At 42.5% G+C, this 21,641-nt stretch overlaps 1 protein-coding gene across 1 annotated transcript in view; it reads left to right on the forward strand.

Moving 5' to 3' along the window:
• The first annotated feature begins 1,951 nt into the window (after nt 1-1,951).
• Nucleotides 1,952-21,641, forward strand: part of LOC132818229 (mitogen-activated protein kinase 4-like) — a 51,871-nt gene continuing 32,181 nt past the window's right edge. The window contains exon 1 of the mRNA XM_060829012.1: nt 1,952-2,497. Within this exon, the coding sequence (XP_060684995.1) occupies nt 1,952-2,497 (546 nt within the window). The remainder of the gene's footprint in view (nt 2,498-21,641) is intronic.

Raw genomic sequence — 21,641 nt, forward strand, 5'->3', positions numbered from 1 at the left:
CAAAAACAAGCCCTAACGCTTTGAACTCATGAACAAACTAGAATTCCAATCTTCTCCTTTCCTGAAAGTGCTGATACATGCTGGGATTTAGTTCTGTGGGTAATGTCTGATTTTCTTTCATTTTTTTAATGGGATGCGAATGCCACTTTATGCTCACCTCTAATTTCCCTTGAGGATGTGCTGAAAGAGCCCCCTCTTAAACCGTAGTCTGTTTGTTGTAGGTGCACCCATAATGTTGTTAGGGAGCTAATCCCAAGGCTTTTGACCCTATTGTAGCAAAAACAATGATACATTGCGAACTCAGAAAGTATGGCTTGAAGGGAAACTTGCGGTTGGTGGTTAGTGAATTACAGAAGTGTTATAGCACAGAAGGAGGCCATTTAGCCCATCATGTCTGCAACAGCTCTAACAAATAAGCATCATAACTTTGTGTTATTCTCCTACTTTGTCCCCATACCCTTGCACATTGCTTCCATGTGAATAATCATTCAATTGAATGCCTCAATTAAACCTACTTTCACCACACTTTGAAACAGTACATTCCAGACCCGAAACATTCATTGCATGAATTTAGTTTGTCTCACATCACCCTCACTTATTTAACAAATCACCTTAAATCTGTGACCTCTCATTCTCAATATATTTATGAGTAAGGTCTGTTCTCCCTGTCTATTCTATCCTGCACTCTCATGAATAGAAACATTTCTGTCAGGTCTCCTCTCAGCCTTCTTTCTAAAGAGAATACTCTCAACCACTTCAATTTGTCCTCATTCTAAGGTTTCTCATCCGTGGTATCAATCTTGTACTCTCTGCAATGCATGCACATCCTTCCATTAGTCTTGTGCACAAACTGAACACCAGTTGAGGTCTAACAAGTGTCTATAAAAGTTATTCTTGTACCCTAAGCACCTATTAATAAAGCCCAGAATATTGTTAACTGCTGTCTCTACCTGTCCTGCCACCTTCACTGATCTGTACATATATACATCCAGGTTCCACTGCTCCTACACCCCTTTAGATTTATGCAGCTTATTTTGTATTGTATGTCCAAGTTCATCCTACCAAAATGCATAATTTCACACTTCACTGCATTGAACTTCATCAGTGGATAGCAGTAAGCTGTGTTAACCTTTATAACTAGTCCAAAAATACAGAAGTGTATAGTGGTTCAAAAAGGCTGCTTGTGACTACCTCCTCAAACGCAACTAGGAATGGGCAATAAATGCCGACATGGCCAGTGGTTCTCCTTTCCTGTGAACGAATGTTTTTTAACAGTCCTTTGTAAAGTACCTGCATTGTCCCTCTTGTGATCAACTATCTCAACATTGACTTTGGACCCAATCTTGGGTCTTCTTGATTTGTACAATTCAATATTACAACAGGCAGTGTATTTGTCCACAGTCATTGACGAAACCTTCAATAAATGTTTATATGAGTCCCATCACAATATCCTTGACTAGTTATCATTTCTTTAAGGAATTTATCTTATTGATTCTTTTATTTCTTGGTGTAGTTAGAGAATTGTGCACATAATCTTTATTGCCTGGTTTCTGGAGATTTCCTATATTTGTAAATCTTATTCTTTCTTTCAGGAGGAGTCTTGGTGTGGAACAAAGCCAAACTGTTTACGTAATATTGGCAGAAACAAATGGCAATAAAAATCTCAATGAACTGTGAAGAGCAGCAGTTGAACTACTGTCGAACAGGATGACTGCATTTCTGCCTGTGTCGCTACAGACCTTCGTGGAAATCCAAGCAGATATAGAACATCTGTGGAATGTGTCTATAAGGCATGCCAACTGAAGGATAGACCTCTTCAGCAAAACCCTGGGAGCTCTGTCATTTCATATCAGTAAGCTTTGAAAAAATAAATTCAAGTACTACTCAAGGCTTCTGGATGAGTAGAAGAAAAATAGTAAGCAGTGCCCTGAGAGATTAATTGACTAGGGCAATGGCAGAAAAGTTTGACTGCATCACCCATGCCCATGGGTTTGATCTAGGTGCTCGTTACATTGAGTTGAAACCTTTGGGATATGGTGCCAACGGGTTGGTTTTTGCAGCAATTGACAGCCAAAGCTACCGTAAGGTTGCAGTGAAGAAGATCATTATTAGTGACTCCAGAAGTATCAAACATGCTCTACGAGAGATCAAAATCATCCGTCGATTGGATCATGATAACATTGTAAAGGTTTTTGAAGTTCTTGGCCCCAAAGGAAGAGAAATACCTCGTGATATCTGGAGGTTGAGTGTGGTCTACATAGTCCAAGAACACATGGACACAGACCTTGCTCGCCTTTTGGAGCAGGGCCCCCTCTCAGAGGAACACGCTAAGCTTTTTATGTATCAGCTACTTCGCGGACTCAAGTATATTCACTCAGCTAATATACTACACAGAGATCTAAAGCCAGCAAATATCTTTATCAACACTGAAGATCTTGTGTTGAAAATTGGTGACTTTGGATTGGCAAGAATTGTGGACCCGCATTATTCACACAAAGTAAGTAAGCTACATTAAAACTCATTGGTTTAACTTAGTGTTGAATTATCCACCACTGTCAGCTGCTAAATTCAGTCACTAGGGGAGGAAACTACAATCTACCTGCAGATAGTATAAAAATAAACATTTGTGTCCAAATGTCTTGATTTTATACTCAGAAGGACTGGGCAGCAGTAAGTACCTGAAGATGTGCTGAATGTTGCTTTTACATTGATTGCTTATAACAAAATGAATGGGACTAGCACCTTGTGTAGCTTGAAATGCAAAAAAACCTCCCTTAAGGCAAAAATGTAGATCTGCAAGCTGGTTTTGTTTACATTCAGAGACTCATTCAAATGAGGAAGCTAAAGTCAAGATTAGAGTGGTGCTAGAAATGCACAGCAGGTCAGGCAACATCCGAGGAGCAGGAAAATCGACATTTTGGGCAGGATCCCTTCATCAGGGAGCTAAAGTGCCAGCATTCCTTGATTGTAACAGCACAGTATGACATTGTTGAAAAATGTGGTGCTGGAAAAACACAGCAGGCCAGGCAGCATCCAAGGAGCAGGAGAATCGACGTTTCGGGCATAAGCCCTTCTTCAGGATTCCTGCTCCTCGGATGCTGCCTGGCCTGCTGTGTTTTTCCAGCACCACATTTTTCAATTCTGGTCTCCAGCATCTGGTCTCCAGTATGACATTGTCCATAACTAAACACTCTAGGAGAAAGTGAGGACTGCAGATGCTGGAGATCAGAGCTGAAAATGTGTTGCTGGAAAAGCGCAGCAGGTTAGGCAGCATCCAAGGAACAGGAGAATCGACGTTTCGGGCATGAGCCCTTCTTCAGGAATGAGGAAAGTGTGTCCAGCAGGCTAAGATAAAAGGTAGGGAGGAAGGACTTGGGGGAGGGACATTGGAAATGCGATAAGTGGAAGGAGGTCAAGGTGAGGGTGATAGGCCGGAGTGGGGTGGGGGCGGAGAGGTCAGGAAGAAAATTGCAGGTTAGGAAGGCGGTGCTGAGTTTGAGGGATTTGACTGAGACAAGGTGGGGGGAGGGGAAATGAGGAAACTGGAGAAATCTGAGTTCATCCCTTGTAGTTGGAGGGTTCCTAGGCGGAAGATGAGGTGCTCTTCCTCCAGCCGTCGTGTTGCTATGGTCTGGCGATGGAGGAGTTCAAGGACCTGCATGTCCTTGGTGGAGTGGGAGGGGGAGTTGAAGTGTTGAGCCACGGGGTGGTTGGGTTGGTTGGTCCGGGTGTCCCAGAGGTGTTCTCTGAAACGTTCCGCAAGTAGGCGGCCTGTCTCCCCAATATAGAGGAGGCCACATCGAGTGCAGCGGATGCAGTAAATGATGTGTGTGGAGGTGCAGGTGAATTTGTGGTGGACATGGAAGGATCCCTTGGGGCCTTGGAGGGAAGTAAGGGGGGAGGTGTGGGTGCAAGTTTTGCATTTCTTGCGGTTGCAGGGGTAGGTGCCGGGAGTGGAGGTTGGGTTGGTGGGGGGTGTGGACCTGACGAGGGAGTCACGGAGGGAGTGGTCTTTTCGGAACACTGATAGGGGAGGGGAGGGAAATATATCTCTGGTGGTGGGGTCCGTTGGGAGGTGGTGGAAATGACGACGGATAATACGATGTACATGGAGGTTGGTGGGGTAACAGGTGAGGACCAGTGGGGCTCTGTCCTGGTGGCAATTGGAGCCCCGGGGCTCAAGGGCGGAGGAGCGGGAAGTGGAGGAGATGCGGTGGAGGGTATCATCGATCACGTCTGGGGGAAATTGCAGTCTTTGAAGAAGGAGGCCATCTGGGTTGTATGGTATTGGAACTGGTCCACCTGGGAGCAGATGCAGTGGAGATGAAGGAATTGGGAATATGGGATGGCGTTTTTACAGGGGGCAGGGTGGGAGGAGGTGTAGTCTTGGTAGCTGTGGGAGTTGGTCGGTTTATAGTAAATGTCCGTGTTGATTCGGTCGCCCGAGATAGAAATGGAAAGGTCTAGGAAGGGGAGGGAGGAGTCTGAGATGGTCCAGGTAAATTTGAGGTCGGGGTGGAAGGTGTTGGTAACGTGGATGAACTGTTCAACCTCCTCGTGGGAGCACGAAGCAGTACCGATACAGTTATCAATGTAGCAGAGGAAAAGGTGGGGGGTGGTGCCAGTGTAGTTGCGGAAGATGGACTGTTATGTCGATTCTCCTGCTCCTTGGATGCTGCCTGACCTGCTGCGCTTTTCCAGCAACACATGTTCAGCATAACTAAACACTCTAGTGATATACTGGGCCTGAACTTCTAGGTCTCCTGCTCCTCTACTAGATGTGCAGAGGAATAAGTACATGTCCATAACCAAAAGAGGATGTTGACCATGTCCCAAATCTCAGGCATGGGGTCAGTTTAATAATTAGCACGGGTTATTCAGTATCTCAAAAGAAATGTCAAATAATTGTTGCAGTATCTTACTGCTCCTTACCAGGAATCTGTAGACCTTTAACTGACTTCAGATTTAGAAAAATGTACTTCCTCCCTGTCGGACAATACTGTTATAATTGCTCCTTAAAACCACAGCATGGGACTCATGGCAGCAGTTAGCAGTAAGATCTCTGCTTAGAATTACAGCAAATATACTGGTTGTAATTCCTGGGATTGCTCAGTAACATTTACAGGCATATCCCAATGGATTGGGTAGGGGGATCCCTACTAATCAGCGTCTTCCAAGGTTTTTAAATGAGATGGTACAGTTGCTGTACACTTTCCAGCTATCAATGCTTAATCTAACCTTCCTCCTCAAAGATATGCAAGTCTATTACTGCCATATTGCTTTGTGATCCCAACATTTCCCAAAAAGTCTGGTTTCTGCTCTGCCAACCTGACCTTGTAAACCATAAATTTTAAATTATAAATTCAATCCTCTGTGATTGCAGTCATAGTATACTATCACTCATTGACCCGTTTTCCATGATCAATTGCTATATCCATCATCATTGTCTCTGCTTCAGCTTCTATGTATCCCTGTGGGGGTCCTCATACACATAATAATAATTACTTGGCCGACCCCACAGTCAACTCTGCGTATTCCAAGACTCTATTCCTAACCATCACTGCCAGCCTCAGTTACACAACCACATCTGTATTATTAGTACACCCATCCAATTTCAATTAATCAGGTCATCTCAATTGAATATTGGAAAACTGAAGCCATTTTATTCAGCTCCTGCATAAATAGACGACTGAAATTTCCATTCTGGCTATTGCACACAAACTGACCCTCCGGGCATGCAAATATCAATGTTGTTTTTAACCCTGTGCTGAGCTCCGCAATCCATATCCTATCTGTTAACAGCCCTTGCAGCCTACTTTCACTTCTGCCACAATACCCATCTTTATCCCTTATTCATCACTTGCTCCTACTAACCTCCACTAGCTCCCTGTTTCCTTAACTGGTCAATTAAGTTGATGTGACTTTCGCTTTCCTTTTAGAATCATAGAGCTATACAGCATGGAAACAGACCCTTCAGTCCAAATCATCCATGTTGACCAGGCATCCTAAATTAATCTAGTCCCATTTGCCAGTATTTGGCCCATATCTCTCTAAATGCTTCCTGTTCATATAGCCATTCAGATACCTAAAAAATGTTGTAATTGTACTAACCTCTACTACTTCCTCTGGCAGCTCATTCCATACAATGCATCACCCTCTGTGTGAAAAAGTTACATCTTAGGTTCCGTTTATATCTTTCCCCTCTCACCTTAAACCTATGCCCTCTAGATTTGGACTGTTCCACCTTGTGGAAAAGATCTTGGCTATTCACCCCATCCAAGCCCCCCATGATTTTATAATGTTCTATAAGGTCACCCTTTAGCTTCCGAGGCTCCAGGGAAAATAGCCCCAGACTATTCAGCCTTTCCTTATATCTCAAACCATCCAGCTCTGGCAACCTTCTTGCAGATCTTTTCTGAATTTAAAGCATGAGCTGAATGTGTTAGGTGGTGATTGGTACATCACCCCCCACCCTCCCCCCACCGGCCAATTAACAAGTAAGCCAGACTTATCAATCAGCTCTGGGTGGGTGCGCTTCAGCAGCTCGGTGTGGACTTGTTGGACCGAAGAGCCTGTTTCCACGCGGTAAGTAATCTAATCTAAAAAAACCCATCTTCTTGTCACAGGGTAGCAGAAATTTGGAGAGAAGTGTCAGGGTAGGGAAGTGTGCGGAGGGAATTGAAAGCAAGGGCAGGGGGTGGCTGTCAGAGGCCACTCCTTGCCCCTTACCTGTGCCTCTAATTGCCCCCTAATTATCCCCACCACCTTCAATCCACAGGTGCATGTGGTTTGACAAACTGTCTACCTTTCCTGCCTGCTGGGAAGGCAGGTATTTGAGCTGATGGTGAGTGGAGGCTGTAAAGTGACCTTAATTGATGAGGTTACAGACCCAAAAAAAACTGCAGATACTGGATTCCAAGGTAGACCAGCAGGAGGCTGGAAGAATACAGCAAGCCAGCAGCATCAGGAGGTGGAGAAGTCAATGTTTCGGGTGTAACCCTTCTTCAGGACTGGGGGTGGGGGGGGGTGGTGCAGGGAGGTGAAATGGGGATAGGAGAAGACAGGTAGAGGGTATGACCTGGTTGGTCAAAGGGAGGAACAAATCCAGTTGGTGGCTGGAAGGAAGAGTCAGAGGAATTGAAAAGAGGGGGAGGAGCTGGGAAGGGAGTCAGGTGATGGGAAGGAAAGTTCTTTGAAATTGGAGAACTCAGTGTTGAGTCCTGGTGGAGTGGTAGGTGAGGACAAAGGGTCCCTATCTTTATTGTGTTTGGAGGGTGTGGGGTTAAAGCAGTGGAACAGGGAATGGAGGTGGTTTTCATTTAGGGCTGTTTTCATTGGAGAAAAGAAGGTTTAGGGGTGACTTGGTAGAGGTGTACAAGATGATTAGGGGTTTAGATAGGGTTGACCATGAGAACCTTTTTCTACATATGGAGTCAGATATTATGAGGGGGCATAGCTTTAAATTAAGGAATGGTAGGTATAGAACAGATTTTAGGGGTAGATTCTTTACTCAGCGAGTCGTGAGTTCATGGAATGCCCTGCCAGTAACAGTGGTGGACTCTCCCTCTTTATGGGCATTTAAACGGGCATTGGATAGGCATATGGAGGAAAGTGGGCTAATGTAGGTTAGGTGGGCTTGGATCGGCGCAACATTGAGGGCTGAAGGGCCTGTACTGCGCTGTATTTTTCTATGTTCTATGTTCTATGTGGTGTGGTGGAGGGCTGTCTGGATGACAGAGGGGGAGAAAGTACGTTGTTAAAAATAGGTGAATATCTGGGATGCTTGGGGGTAGAATGTCTCCCCATGCGAGCAGATGAGGCTGAGGTGGAGGAATTGGAAGAATGGGATGGAGTTCTTGCAGGATACTGGGTGGAAGGAGGGGTAGTCCATCCTGGAGGACTCAACATTGAGTTTTCCAAATGCAAATGATCTCCCTTCCCTTCCCCCGACTCCCTTCCCAGCCCCTCCCCCCTCCCTTCCATTCCTCTGACTGACCCTTCCTTCTCGCCACAAACCGGATTCATTCCTCCTGTCGACAAAACAGGCTGCGTCCTCTACCTGTCTCCATCTATCCCCACCTCACCACCCTGCCCCCCTTTGATCGATCAGGTGGCAAGAATGGAGAGATCACCTCTATCGGACCTACTCATCTATTCATTTCCCCTTCTCACCATCTCCAGGGAGGATAATTTATGCCTAATGACCTTATCTATGTTTAGAAATCCCTCCGTAATCTTGCCTCAATCTTGCACTTGCATCTGCACACCCCAATGTATCCTGTACAGTTCTTCATCTGTTATTTCAGTGATTGAAGAGTTTTGACCCACCTATTAGCACTTCTTCCTTAAACTTCATTGTATCACCAATACCTATTTTGTATGTTAAAACTGAAGCAGAGTATTTTCTAACTACTTTCAACCACCCTTCTGAATACTCAAAGACCATAAGACATAAGAGCAGAAATTAGACCATTCAACCCATCAAGTCTGCTCTGCCATTCAATCATGGCTGAAAGGTTTCTGTATTTTCAGACATAAGAGACCTTCTCTCTATTCAAGAATACATAGAGGAGGACCAGGAGATTTTCAGATTTAAAATGGATTTCTTTGTTCACTGCTAAAGATCTGTTTAAGTTTGTTTAAAAGTGAAAATAATATCTTTTTAGAATTAACTATCGGACATAAAGTATCACTTTCAAATGCTTTATCAGAACAAATCATTGTTCCTTCAAAAATGTTTACACTTTTAATCAAACCAATTATGTTGACCAAAAGTGTAATTTTCTAATGTCATTTTAAATTTGTGATTTTCCAATGCCTTCGTCTTCCTTCATATACTTTTTGTGCTACAGTCACTGTAGGTCACACCACAATTGCCTGCTTTATTCACCCCCCTAACCTGCTCGGCTGAGCTTCACTCCAACCCCGGGCCAAGAGAGAATCTACCCTCAAAGGAAGCCAGCTTCTTGCTACCAGAAGACCACAATATAGGCTTGTATGGAGGTTTATTTAATGTCAATGGCAAATGCTGCCATCTTGCAAATGACCACAAAATCCAGTGAACTCAGTGATGATAATGCCATTGAATATCAAGAGGGGGGTCATTGACTGGCATTTGTGTGGCACGAATGTTACTTGTCAGCCCAAGCCTGGATATTGTGATTTGAAACTTCCTGAGAAACGTGATACAGGGGCTTTCCAAGTAATTCATTCTTCTTTCATCAGAATCTAGAAGAAAAAAAAAGCCACGTTTCAGATACTGTGTGATATGCTGTATATTTCCGGTTTTTAAAAATTGCTTCCCTTTTCTCAGAAATGTGCCTAAAAACTCAGGATGGTGTTTGTATTTCCATCACCATTCAAGGTGATGCTAAAAATTGATTGATTCTAAACAGAGTTGCCTTAGAGATAATTTATTGTGAATTTGATGTTGACTTTATTCTGGTTTTGGGGGAGTTTATTACAAGACAGAAAGGACACAGTCTGGGAGTTTTAACCTGATAGATCACTGGAAACATTGTCAACTTCAATAACTATGCAGTAACTTAGAAGAACCGCTTGCCTAACCTTTACAACACTTATTCAGCTTCTCTTTCACTGAATTCAGTGAGATGAATTTTGTACATTCTCTGGGCATAAAATCTGCTCTGTCACATCATCACTCACCTGTGATTTGTAAAAGTGACCCCCCTCCTCCACCACCACAGCTATCCATGTTCTGTTACATTCATATAATATGTTAAACTTTCAGAACCATCTTGCCTGACTTACTGGTTTCTGCTCATTCCACATTTCTTTATGTTCACATTATAGCTAGGAAAGTAATAATAATTAAATCTTTGTATTCCTGCAAGCATCTTACAAGACAGTAACAATAATTTCCATTCAAGGGGCAAAAAATGAGTACCCTGTATTGCAATAAAACAAGACTGAACTTTTAAGAGTATTTGGTGTGCCATAGCATCGTAATTTTTCATCAAGGCATTGAATATAATAAGAATTCACACTGTATCCTGCAGTATACTTCATAAATCATTCAATGCAGCACCTAGACAAGGATGTGAAACAGACTAGGACAGATTGAATCAACACAGTGCACCACATTACCTGCGAAAGTGCATTGCATAGAAATGTCCACATTATTTATTCACTGAGTGGAATGAAACATGTTGTCTGAGAAGCTTCATGGGTTGCAAATATTTAAATGAGTTCTGCCTATTCACCAGTTAATAGTTATTCAGATAATAAACTACATTAAACAAATGTTATCAAGAACTGATTTCAAATAGAGCTTTTGAACTAATTAACTATCACAACTAACATTAGGTATCACTGTGACTTTTGAGTTATAGAGGGAGCTATCAGCAATGCCTAATATGTTTGACATTTTGATTTTTTGGGGAATGCTTCAGTATGGGGGCTGCTTTGTGAGCCTACAGTGTAAGTTGGGAAAAGGAGATCTTAAGGTAAGCAACAACGTTGGCTGTCTTTAATGGGATTTATTTAGAATACAGGGAAGACCTTTCTCCCCATTGAAGTGTCTACATGTGTGATAGGAAACCGTATGGTGGGCTTTACTGAGCACCATCTCCAGTAGATTATTCCTGCGATGCAATATCATCAGCAAGGAGCAGATTTGCATGGGTCACATTCGATATCTCACATGCTGGTGTTTAACTTGAAGCAATTTATAGGGGATCAGTGTGAAGTGTAGAGCTCTCAGTTTTGTTTATATTTTATTAGGTAAATGCTTGTTATTTGTTCAATTTTGGATTGTTTTTGTTACAATCGTTTTACAACTTAAGGGCTGAATTTTCATCTGTAAGCTGAAGGATGGGCTGTAGACAGTATCATAGAATTGTGACAAGAGTTCAAATCTTGAATTCTGATTTGATATCCAACAGGGTACATTTATCTAATAAGCATAGGTAATCCTCTCCTCATCAGAAAGACTGGGACTAATGAATTTACTTGCTTGGATATACAACGTTTACTGCCCTGGAAGGAATAGAATAGAATAGTCATTTATTGTCACTTGTACTTTTTACAAAAAAAAAGTGAAAAGTGTTTATATTGCCATATCACAGTGCTTATATGAACAACAGAAGGCATACATAAGAAAAAAATAAAAGAAGTTAAGACAAACTCCATTTAGTTCAATTCCCGGCTCCTGGGTTCAGGAAAAGACAGTGCCATTGCAAGATTGCCACACCAGACCACTGGAATACAGGGCCTGTTCAGAATCAGATTATCCTTTCTGAGTCATCGCAATCTCAGGCCGCAAGCTTCCACAGAATCCTGAAGGTGCCCCAAGGACGCACCTCATTGCTGATTCTGTGAAGGAAGACATCACAAAAGCCACTGTAAGGAATCTCAGTACGCTGGATGGTGGGCTGGGGCAGAGGCCACCTCATCGTCGAAGCTGCCTCCGATGGAATCTCAGGCAAAACAGTATTCACGTCAAAGTCCGTGAAATCTTTAATCAGTTCCTGAGTTTCATACTATTTTCCAAGCGAAGAGTGTGAAGATGCAAAACCAACAACCACATTTAAAAAAGGGCACACCAGACACATTGACCCCTGTCCTCTCTTATCAGCATCCCAAAGGGACCATTCCCTCTACAACACTCTGGTCCGTTCCTCTGTCACTGAAACCCCTCGATATTCTCCTGTAGTATCTTCCTGTGAGATCACAGAAGGATCCAACAGTTGCTCTTTCACTTGCTCCCTCTTCTTTGTCCAAGACCCCACACACACCATTCAGGTGAAGTAGGGTTTACTTGTGCTTCTTTCAATCAAGTCTATTGTATTCACTACTCACAGTGCGGTCTCATCTACATTGATATAACCAAATGCTTTGCAAAATATCCCTGTTCTATCCACAAGAATTATCCCGACCTTCCAGTTTTTTGCCATTTCAATAAACCATCTTGCTTTCACGTTAACATTTCTGTTCCAGGTCTGCTGTTTGAAACCCAATGCAAGTTGGATGAATGGCACTTTATTTTCAGCTTAGGCACGTTCCTGCCTTTGTATTCAGCATTGTGTTCAATAACTTCAGACCTTGAACATGTATCATTCATTTTGATTTGCCCTCCCCTCATCCTATGTCTTATTTACATGTGATTGTTCTGAGCAGAGCTGACCTCTTTTCTGCTATTAATGTGAACACATACTCTTCATTTGAATCTCTCCTCTACTACCAATAACACACCTTTAGCTCTGGGGCACTGTTTCCATTTGTTCTATTTGGTCCTCCTCCTCCTCTTTTGTCAACAGCATTAAAAAACCCTACTTTTCCATCTCCTTTCAGCTCTGATAAACTCACACTGATTCAAGATGTTAACACTGTTTCTGTCTGCACAGTTCTTCTGTGTTTCTCTTACACTTTAGTTTTTAATTCAGATCTCCAGCATCTCTAGTACTTTGACTTTATTTTAAAAGGGTGTTTTAGTCTCAATTTAAACATTCAATAAATAATTTCATGCCCATCTGATGATGATTGGTGAATAAACCTGGTCTGGCATACACACGTGACTCCATACCCATGGCGGTGCCAGTCCACTCTTAACTGCCCTCTGGGCGGTTAGGGATGGGCAACAAACACTGGCTGGGGCATCCCATGAATGAATAAACTAAAACTCGGTGAGAAAAGACATCTGGATGTGAACATGAATAGGAAGGGGTCAAAGGGATATGGGACAAGTGCTGGCAAATAGGACTAGATTAGTTTAGGATATCTGGTCAGTACGGACGAGTTGGGCCGAAGGGTCTGTTTCTCAGCAATGCATCTCTGTGGCTGTATAACTTGTTCATGAAACCATTATCTTCTTGAAGTATTCTATTTTAACCAGATGGAGGTTTTCTTTTAGTCAGCTGAGCCACTTTTCATGGACAGTAAAGGCCCTCACAAATATGTTCAAATCAGATACTTTACAGCACAGAGATAATCAAAGATTTCACAGGCTGTACAGGCCAAGGAATTGATTCTCTATCGCCTTGAAATATAAATATTCTCCAACATGCTCACAGAGTCACTGATGTCTGTAGCACAGAAAAAGACCCTTAGGCACATCTAATTTGCACTGGTCAAAAACAAGCACCAACTATTCTTATCTACTTCCCTCTTACAGGCAATGACAGCTTTCTAGGATAATGTGATGTTTTTAGGACAGGCCTGAGACTCTTGAAATTTCTTCCTGTCACTTTGCGATGTGGCAGGTGCTGCATTAATCAGAATAAGGTCCAACATAAACTGTCATGTTGAGGTATTCCACAACCCCACCTGTTGGAATGCTCCATATCCCATGTACGGAGTACTGTGCTAAGCCATCAGTTATGAGTGAAGTGAATACTGACTGCTTACATTGCTGAGAACATGTACAGTTTCCTATGTTTCTCATGCAGGGATGCATGTGTGCACTAAGGGATTCAGCCACAGTTAGGGATTATTGTTGTTGCTCCTGTAATGTAATAAAGGCCCAGAGTAGTGGAGAAAGAAACAGATGTATCTGAATGTCCAGGACCAACAGCAAATAGATGCCAAACAGTCTCCACATGAAGAGGTCACAGATTAAGATCCCCTCAGGATGTGCAGGAGATAGAGGAGGCCAGAGTCTAATGTCCTTGATGCCTTTTCTTCTAGATTTGTGAAGGGCATTATCAGCATAGACTGAGGGTGACCTGGGGTAAAGTGACTGCCCTATGCCAGCTTCTGGAGTGGGTTTGATGACGTGAAGGGGCGAGTGACCATCCTGTCCCAGTGGCTGTCAAGGCAACAGCTGCACTGACATTTTATTGAACTGGCCCTTTCTAAGGAGCCACTGGGGAGCTATGTGGGTTCTCTCAATCCTTGATCAACAAATGTATTAGGACTGTTGTGCAATCTGATTTGTGGCAGATCACTCTGCTTCATCTTGTTTCCCTGTGATGAGATCAGTGTTGCAGCAAGGGCAGTAGGCTTTGGCAATGTAACATTGGCAGCCCCCATGTGCAGGGTGATAAAGACTGTCCATATTACACACTGACAGCACCATATCATTATGCAGCTGAGTTCATCAATAAAAAGTTCTTCAATCTGTAAGTGATCTTTGATCATCAGGACCACATCTTAAGAAATCTGAACCAAGCACCCGAGGAGCTTCCACGATGCCTATATCCTTGAGAGCTGTCATGTTGCTGCTTAATTTAAGGGTTGGATGTCTTACAAGTCTGGTTACTGGGGGACAGGGACAGTGGCCAATGCTGATGATTCGGTTACATTGCCTCTGACTGACTTAGTTGATTTATTTATGGTCACGTGTATCTTGTTACAAAATACAGCAAAAAATGTTGTATGGTGTGGCCACTCTCCAGTGCCATCTTAAAACATAGTAAAATAAACCAAAACATCGAATATAAAGGCAGAAAGTGAATAAATAAAGGAAATGTCCAACTTTACAGTCCTTATTGCTAAGTGCTCCATCATGGGACATGGGCCCCCTTTGCTGAACTCCCACCGCTGGAATGAACATTGCCACTGTCTGGCGTTATCTCACCTTCACTGATGCCCTCGCCACTATGAGTCCTCCCTGGACCTTGCAATGCAGATGCCACCAATACTGTCGGGTACTGCACTGGCCCAACCGTGACTCCGCTGCCGCCATGAGTCTGCTTCGGGCCCACCTCACCGATGCAGCCAGGTCCCACACTGGGACCAAACTCAGCAAGAGGCAAGTCAAAATAATAAATGAGAGAAGAAAAAAAAGTGAAGAGAAGAAAAACAGAAAATCTTGACTGAGGCCAAGTGTGAAGGTAATGCAGCCCATTCTTCACACAGGGCCTGGGTGGAGCAGATAGTTGGCTTCCTGGAAATGAAGTTCTTCTCCTTGGATCAATCGAGGTGGGTCTTGCAGTATATTTTGGACAGAGCATGCCACAGAATCCTAGCATGCTGTGCTCTGCACAACTGGAGCAGGCAAAGAGGAGATGAGATAGGGACTGACAAGCTAAGAGAGGCAGAAGCTTATCTTCTGACACAGAAGATGAAGATATTGAACAGGAGGGACATCAATGTCTGCCTGATAAAAGTGGAGCAGTATTGGGCACTACATGACAGACAGGATTTAATAGGACTAGACAGGACAGTTGCAGGGAGGGTGGTCCCAATGGTGGGAGAGTCCAGAACCAGAGGTCACAGTCCATGGATATGGAGTGAGCCATTTAGGAATGAGATGAGGAGATATTTCGTCACTCGGAGAGAGCGGTGAGCCTGTGGAATTCAATACCACAGAAAGCAGTCAAGGCCAAAACATTGTATGATTTCAAGGAATTGGATATAGCACTTAAAAGGGATCAAAACATATGGGGGAAACATGGGAACAGGCTACTGAGTTGGATGGTCAGAATGAATTGGGGAGTAAGCTTGAGGGACTACTGCTGTCCCTATTTTTATTTCTATGTATGACGTAATTGATATCTGATTCCAGTAGATGAGAGCTGGATGCACCGATTATTCATTTACTGTAAATCCATTAGTTCTTGAAAGGCAAGCAATCCATTTCTGTTCTAAAAGACAAGTGCAGCTTCTGATTGTTTGGTAATTGTTCACTTTTGATCTTAGTGAATAAAATGCTTTGAAGCATTTGAAGGCTTTCCTGTGTGTGATGGTGTCATGTTGAACAATGATAATATGCTGAGTTATATTGGGCATTGGGAAAAGTATTGGGAATGTGACTAAGGATGGGTAAGCTGTGTAGGTTGGTACTTACACACCCACAGATGTGGGAATATGCACATGTACACAAAACGAAACGTCAGCTGTGCTATCTCTATGCCCTGAGAAATGCCAGTTTGTGGTTGCTGTTCCACTATATGCACATTGAAGGATAGGTGTCAGTTGTAAGACAAGAAGGACTTGCAGCAATGTATACTGTTGCAAATATGAGACTGTGACCTATTCTTCAGTATGCCTGACAGTAAGCCTGGATGTTTTATTGTAGGGTGGATGCTGGGAATTTGTTTCCTTCAGGGATACTAGGACCTTAGAATTAGAGGGCGTCAATTTAAAACGGAAATGAGGAGACATTTCTTCAGCCAGAGAGTGGTGGGCCTGCAGAATTCACTGCCACGGTGCGCAGTGGAGGCCGGACGTTGAATGTCTTCAAGGCAGAGATTGATAAATTTTTAATCTCGCAAGTAATAAAAGGTTAAGGGAAGAGTGCGGGTAAATGACGTTGAAATGCCCATCTGACATTGATTGAATGGTGGAGTGGACTTGATGTGATGAATGGCCTTACTTTCACTCCTATGTCTTATTGCCTTATGGTCTTATTATTGGAGATAATGGAAGGCTTGTATAGCTTTGCAAGGTATTCATACATAGATATAAAGACAACATTCATGGCAAAAAAAAAGCATTGCTAGCTCGGCTAGCACTTATCGCTGAGTTTGTTATGACTGGTTTCTGAGTCTCCCAATGTCCCAAGAAAATGTTGGAGGTATCGGGTTATATGTAGTTGTGGTAGAGATTGTTCAATTAATTTATAAAACATAAGTCTAAATATCCATTTGGTGAATAGTATATTTGAGGAGATGATGGCTGAAAATGTGTTGCTGGAAAAGCAACATTCCTGAAGAAGGGCTCATGCCCGAAACGTCGATTCCCCTGCTCCTTGGATGCTGCCTGACCTGCTGCGCTTTTCCTGCAACACATTTTCAACTCTGATCTCCAGCATCTGCAGTCCTCACTTTCTCCTCAGGGAGATGATGGCCTAGTAATATTATCACTGGACTGTTAATTCAGAGACCCAGGAAATATTCTGGGGATCCGGGTTCAATGAAAATTCAATAAAAATATGGAATTAAGCATCCAATGATGGCCATGAATTGACTGTTGGAAAACCCCATCTGGTTCACTAATATCCTTCAGGGAATAAAACTGCATCCTCACCTAATCTGGTCTACATGTGACTCCAGACCCACAGCAATGTGATTGACTCTTAACTGCCATTTGGGCAATTATGGATGGGTGATAAGTGCTAGCCTAGCTAGCAACGCTTTTTTTTGTCATGAATGAATAAAAAAATTGATGATTTTTTTATTTTTTATTGTTCCATACAGATTTGTTGTATGACTTGAATTAAACAAGATAGTCATGGAAGTGTTGTACATGTGCATTGTGAAATAAAGCAGTATCGATCCCTGTCAGAACTCATTCTATCAAAGAGATCGAAGAAGCAATCGTGTAAAATCGCAATGTAATTACAAGGGCATGGTAATATAATCACAAGGGCATGGCATTATCATGTTCCCATTTTATTTTGTGTTGAGTAGATAGAGAGCAGTATGAGTCAGTGCCTATAAAAATCAGATGCACTTTCCACTTAGGGAAGTGACAATGTCAATGACAATGAGGAGATATTTAAAGCAGACACAATTTTGTAACATCAACCTTTGTTCAAGACAATCTCATAACCCTTGAGAACTGGAGGTATACCTACTATTCCATATCTAAAGAATTAAGGGTCTTCTCTCTGAAGTTCACTCCACCTGCTGATTTGTACCTATCTCTCTAAGCAGACAATTAGCAATTGGCTTCTCCCAAAGAAGGCAAAGAAAATGTTCCTTCACAATTTATTTCCCACAGGGATGAAGTAGGGAGTGGGAAATAAGTGTTGTGGGAAATTTAAAGCTTTATCTTTACTCACATTCTACTGAACTTTGATGCAAAAGTTTACAGAAACACTGTTGTACCCATGCCAATGTTAGAAAGGTCCAGTTTGTGCAAATTATGCTTTCATTTTAGAAGTATTTGAACTATGCAATACCTGCCACGCAGTAATATGCTCGGGTGTGTGCCTTATTGCTCAAAAGAGAATGGCCTCAACATCTAAAGGAAGAGACTGAAGGTCAAGTCTATCATTTATCAACCTACACTAATTTCATAAAGCAGGTGACAAAGTCCATAATCTCAAGTGAATGAGACTTTATAGCCAGGTTTAAGCATTTTAATAGGCTTTTCAAATTCTGTGTCATTGATAGGTAAATCAAAATTTTCTTTTTACAACAAGGGTCTCCAATTAGGGAGGTGGTTGTGGAGTTGTGATAATGTCACTAGACCTGTAATCCAAAGCTCTAGAAAATACTCTGGGGCCGTGGATTTGAATTCCACCATAGCAGATGGTGAAATGTAGATCCAGTAAAATCTGGAATAAAAATCTAGTCTAATAGCAACCATATAATGACTAATGATTATTGTAAAACTAATCTGGTACACTAACTCCTTTAGAGGAGGAAACTGGCACCCTTACCTGATCTGGTCTACCTATGACTTCATACACATAACAATGTGGTTGACTCTTAACTGCCCCCTGGGCAATTATGGATGGGCAATAAATGCTGACCAGCCAGAAGCACTCAGATCTTGTGGATGCAGATAAAAAATTAGACTGTCTTATTTTTTAAAATTCCAGATTTTATTGGAGCGGAGTAGTGGCTCAGTGGTTAGCACTGCTACCTTACAGCATCAGGGACCTGGGTTCGATTTCATTCTCAGGCGACTGTGTGGAGTTTGCACATTCTCCTGTGTCTGTGTGGGTTTCCTCCGGGTGCTCTGGTTTCCTCCCACAGTCCAAAGATATGCAGGTTAGTTAAATTGGCCATGCTAAATTACCCATAGTGTTCGAGGATATATAATCTCGGTGCATTAGTTAGGGGAAGTCTAGAATAATTAGTGCAGAGGAATGGATCTGGGTGGGTTACTCTTTGAAATGGCGGTGTAGACTTGGAGGGCCAAATGGCCTGTTTCCACACTGTAGGAATTCTAATTGAATTCACATATCACCATCTGTCATGGTATCATAGAAACCCATATCTCCAGGATATTAGCCTTGAGTTCTTGATCACTCATCAAATGACATTACTATTACATCACTATCTTACTTGTATAACCCTAGCTTCAACTTGAAAAGTCAGAGCAGTACACAGCATTCCCAGTTTCGAGGAAAGGCCTGGGATGGCCTAAAAGAGCAGCTGTCATTGTTTTCTTCTGCTCCCAGTGGAGGTACCGGGGATTTTCCGAACTTAGTCAGTACCTCTGGTTGCAAACAGCATTTCGTTATGAGCTAGAGATGTTCTATTGAAACCACCGTATCGTGTGCTGGGGAAGATTTCAAGGAACTTTTCCAAAAATTCCCCTTGATAGAAGGGTTGATGATTGGAGGATCCATCCTCTGTTCTATCCTGAATTATAAGGCTTGTGCTCCATTCAATAGAATCGTGCAAGAAACAATTTCTTGTTCCAGTATGGCAATAAGACAGGAATCCTTCAATCTGCTCTGAGGACCAGAAGGGACTTTTGGCCGTTCAAAACAAAAATAGAAACAAGACTAAGGTGAAAATATATAATTGAGAGGTGATGGGCTAGTGGTATTATTGCTGGACAGATAATCCAGAGACCCAGATAATGGCAGATGGTGGAATTTGAATTTGATTAAAAAATCTGTAATCAAGAGTTTAATGATGACCATGAGTCCATTGTCAACTGTTGAAAAAACCCATCTGGTTCACTAATCCTGGGCCTTTAGGGTATGAAACTGCTGTCCTTATGTGGTCTGACTTACATGTGACTCCAGACCCACAGCAATGTGGTTGACTTTTAACTGCCTTCTGGGCATTTAGGGATGGGCAATAATGCTGACCTAGCCAGCGATGCTTACATCACATGAATGATTAAAAATAAACTGAGTAGGCCATGATTGGATTTGTGGCTGCAATATTTGAGAAGATTTGTAGCGCAGGTTGAGGTTCAGGTTGTAACTTTGCTTGCTGAGCTGGTAGGTTTGGTTTCAGTCGGTTTGTCACCATGCTAGGTAACATCATCAGTGAGCCTCTGTTGAAGCACTGGTGTTCTGTCCTGCTTCCTATTTATGTATCTTGGTCTGTCAAGGTGGGTGATGTCATTTCCAGTTCTTTTTCGCAGAGGTTGGTAGATTGAGTCCAGATGTGTTTTTGGTGGAGTTCCGGTTTGAATGCCAGACCATGAGGAATTCTCATATGTTTCTCTGACTAACCTGTCCTAAAATGGATGTGTTATCCCAGAACAACAGTGGACTTCCATTCCTAAATGTTAGAGTGCCACGAACAGTCAGTGGAGAACTGCAGACCAGCATCTACAGGAAAGCAACAGACACAGACCAGATACTCAACTACAGAGGCAATCATCCCAACACTTACATAGGGAGCTGCATCACAACATTATTTAAATGGACCACAACACACTGGAGGAACTACGAGCAGCAGAAGAAAAATATAGATACAGTGTATTAAGGAACCTGATAAACACAGTCCACTGATTCTTAAGCAACAAACCCAAACAAGAAGACACAACACGCCAAGAGACTTTAGCTACACTACCATACATCAAACACATCACAGAGATGACTACCAGACTACTGTGACCCCTTGGCATCATGGTAGCCCACAAACTTACCAATACACTGAAGCGGTTACTGATGTACCTAAAGGACCCTGTACCAACAACCAGTAAAACTAGCCACCAGGCCACCAAACGACATAACCAACTGTCCCAAATATCCTTACATACAGTCTGAGAAGGATACCACTTTGACTGGGATACACATCAATCCTAGTTCAGACTAATAGAGACACATGCGGGAGTTCCTAGAGGCCTGGCACTCTAACTGGAACTCCATCAATAAAAACATCGTTTTGGACCCCATTTACCAACATCTGAGAAAAAGAACCGAAAGGGACATCACCCACCTTAACAGACCAAGACACCTAAGTAGAAAGCGGGGCAGAACACCAGCACTTCACCCGAGGCTCACTGATGATGTTACCTAGCATGGTGATGGACCATCTGAAAACAAATCTACCACCACAGTGAACAAATTTACAACCTGGACTTCTGGTTACTTGATAAAAAAAAATTAGACCAAGGTGAAAATATGATATGAGTAGGCCATTTGATCCCTCAAGCCTGTTCCACTATTTATTAAGACTATAACCTATCTAATTATGTCCTCAACTCTACTTTCTCACCCCACATCCTTTGATTCTCCCACCCAATCAACAATCTAACTCTGCCTGAAAAATATTCAATGACCCTGTCTCAGCTGCTGTCTGGGGAAGAAAATTAAATATACTAACACTCTTATGAGGAAAAAAGAATCCTCATCTCATTCTTAAATGGGAGATCCCTTTATTTGTAACCTATGTCCCCTCATTCTAGATTTTCCCACAAGGGAAACATCCTCTCAGCATCCACTTGTCAATGCCCATTAAGCATCTTACTTGTTTCACTAAGATCACCTCTCATTTTTCCAACAGTTACAGGCATAATCTTTCCAGCGTTTCTGTCATAGGATAACATCTCTCATCCCAGGAAATATCAAGTTAACATTCTCTGAACTGCATCTGATGCTGTTAAATCTTTTCTCAAGTAAAGTGCCTAAAATTGTACACAATACTTCAGATGTGGTCTCCCCAATGTCCTGTACAATGGTATGCAAAGTGTCTGCACTATTATGTTCCATTTCCCTTGCAGTAAAGAACAATATTCCATTTGTTTGTTATTCACATGTTGCAGCTGCAGACTAACTTCTTGTGATTCATGTATCAGAACCCCAGATCCCTCTGTAC

This window comes from Hemiscyllium ocellatum, chromosome 1, assembly GCF_020745735.1.
Source record: "Hemiscyllium ocellatum isolate sHemOce1 chromosome 1, sHemOce1.pat.X.cur, whole genome shotgun sequence".
NCBI classification, from domain to species: Eukaryota; Metazoa; Chordata; class Chondrichthyes; order Orectolobiformes; family Hemiscylliidae; genus Hemiscyllium; species Hemiscyllium ocellatum.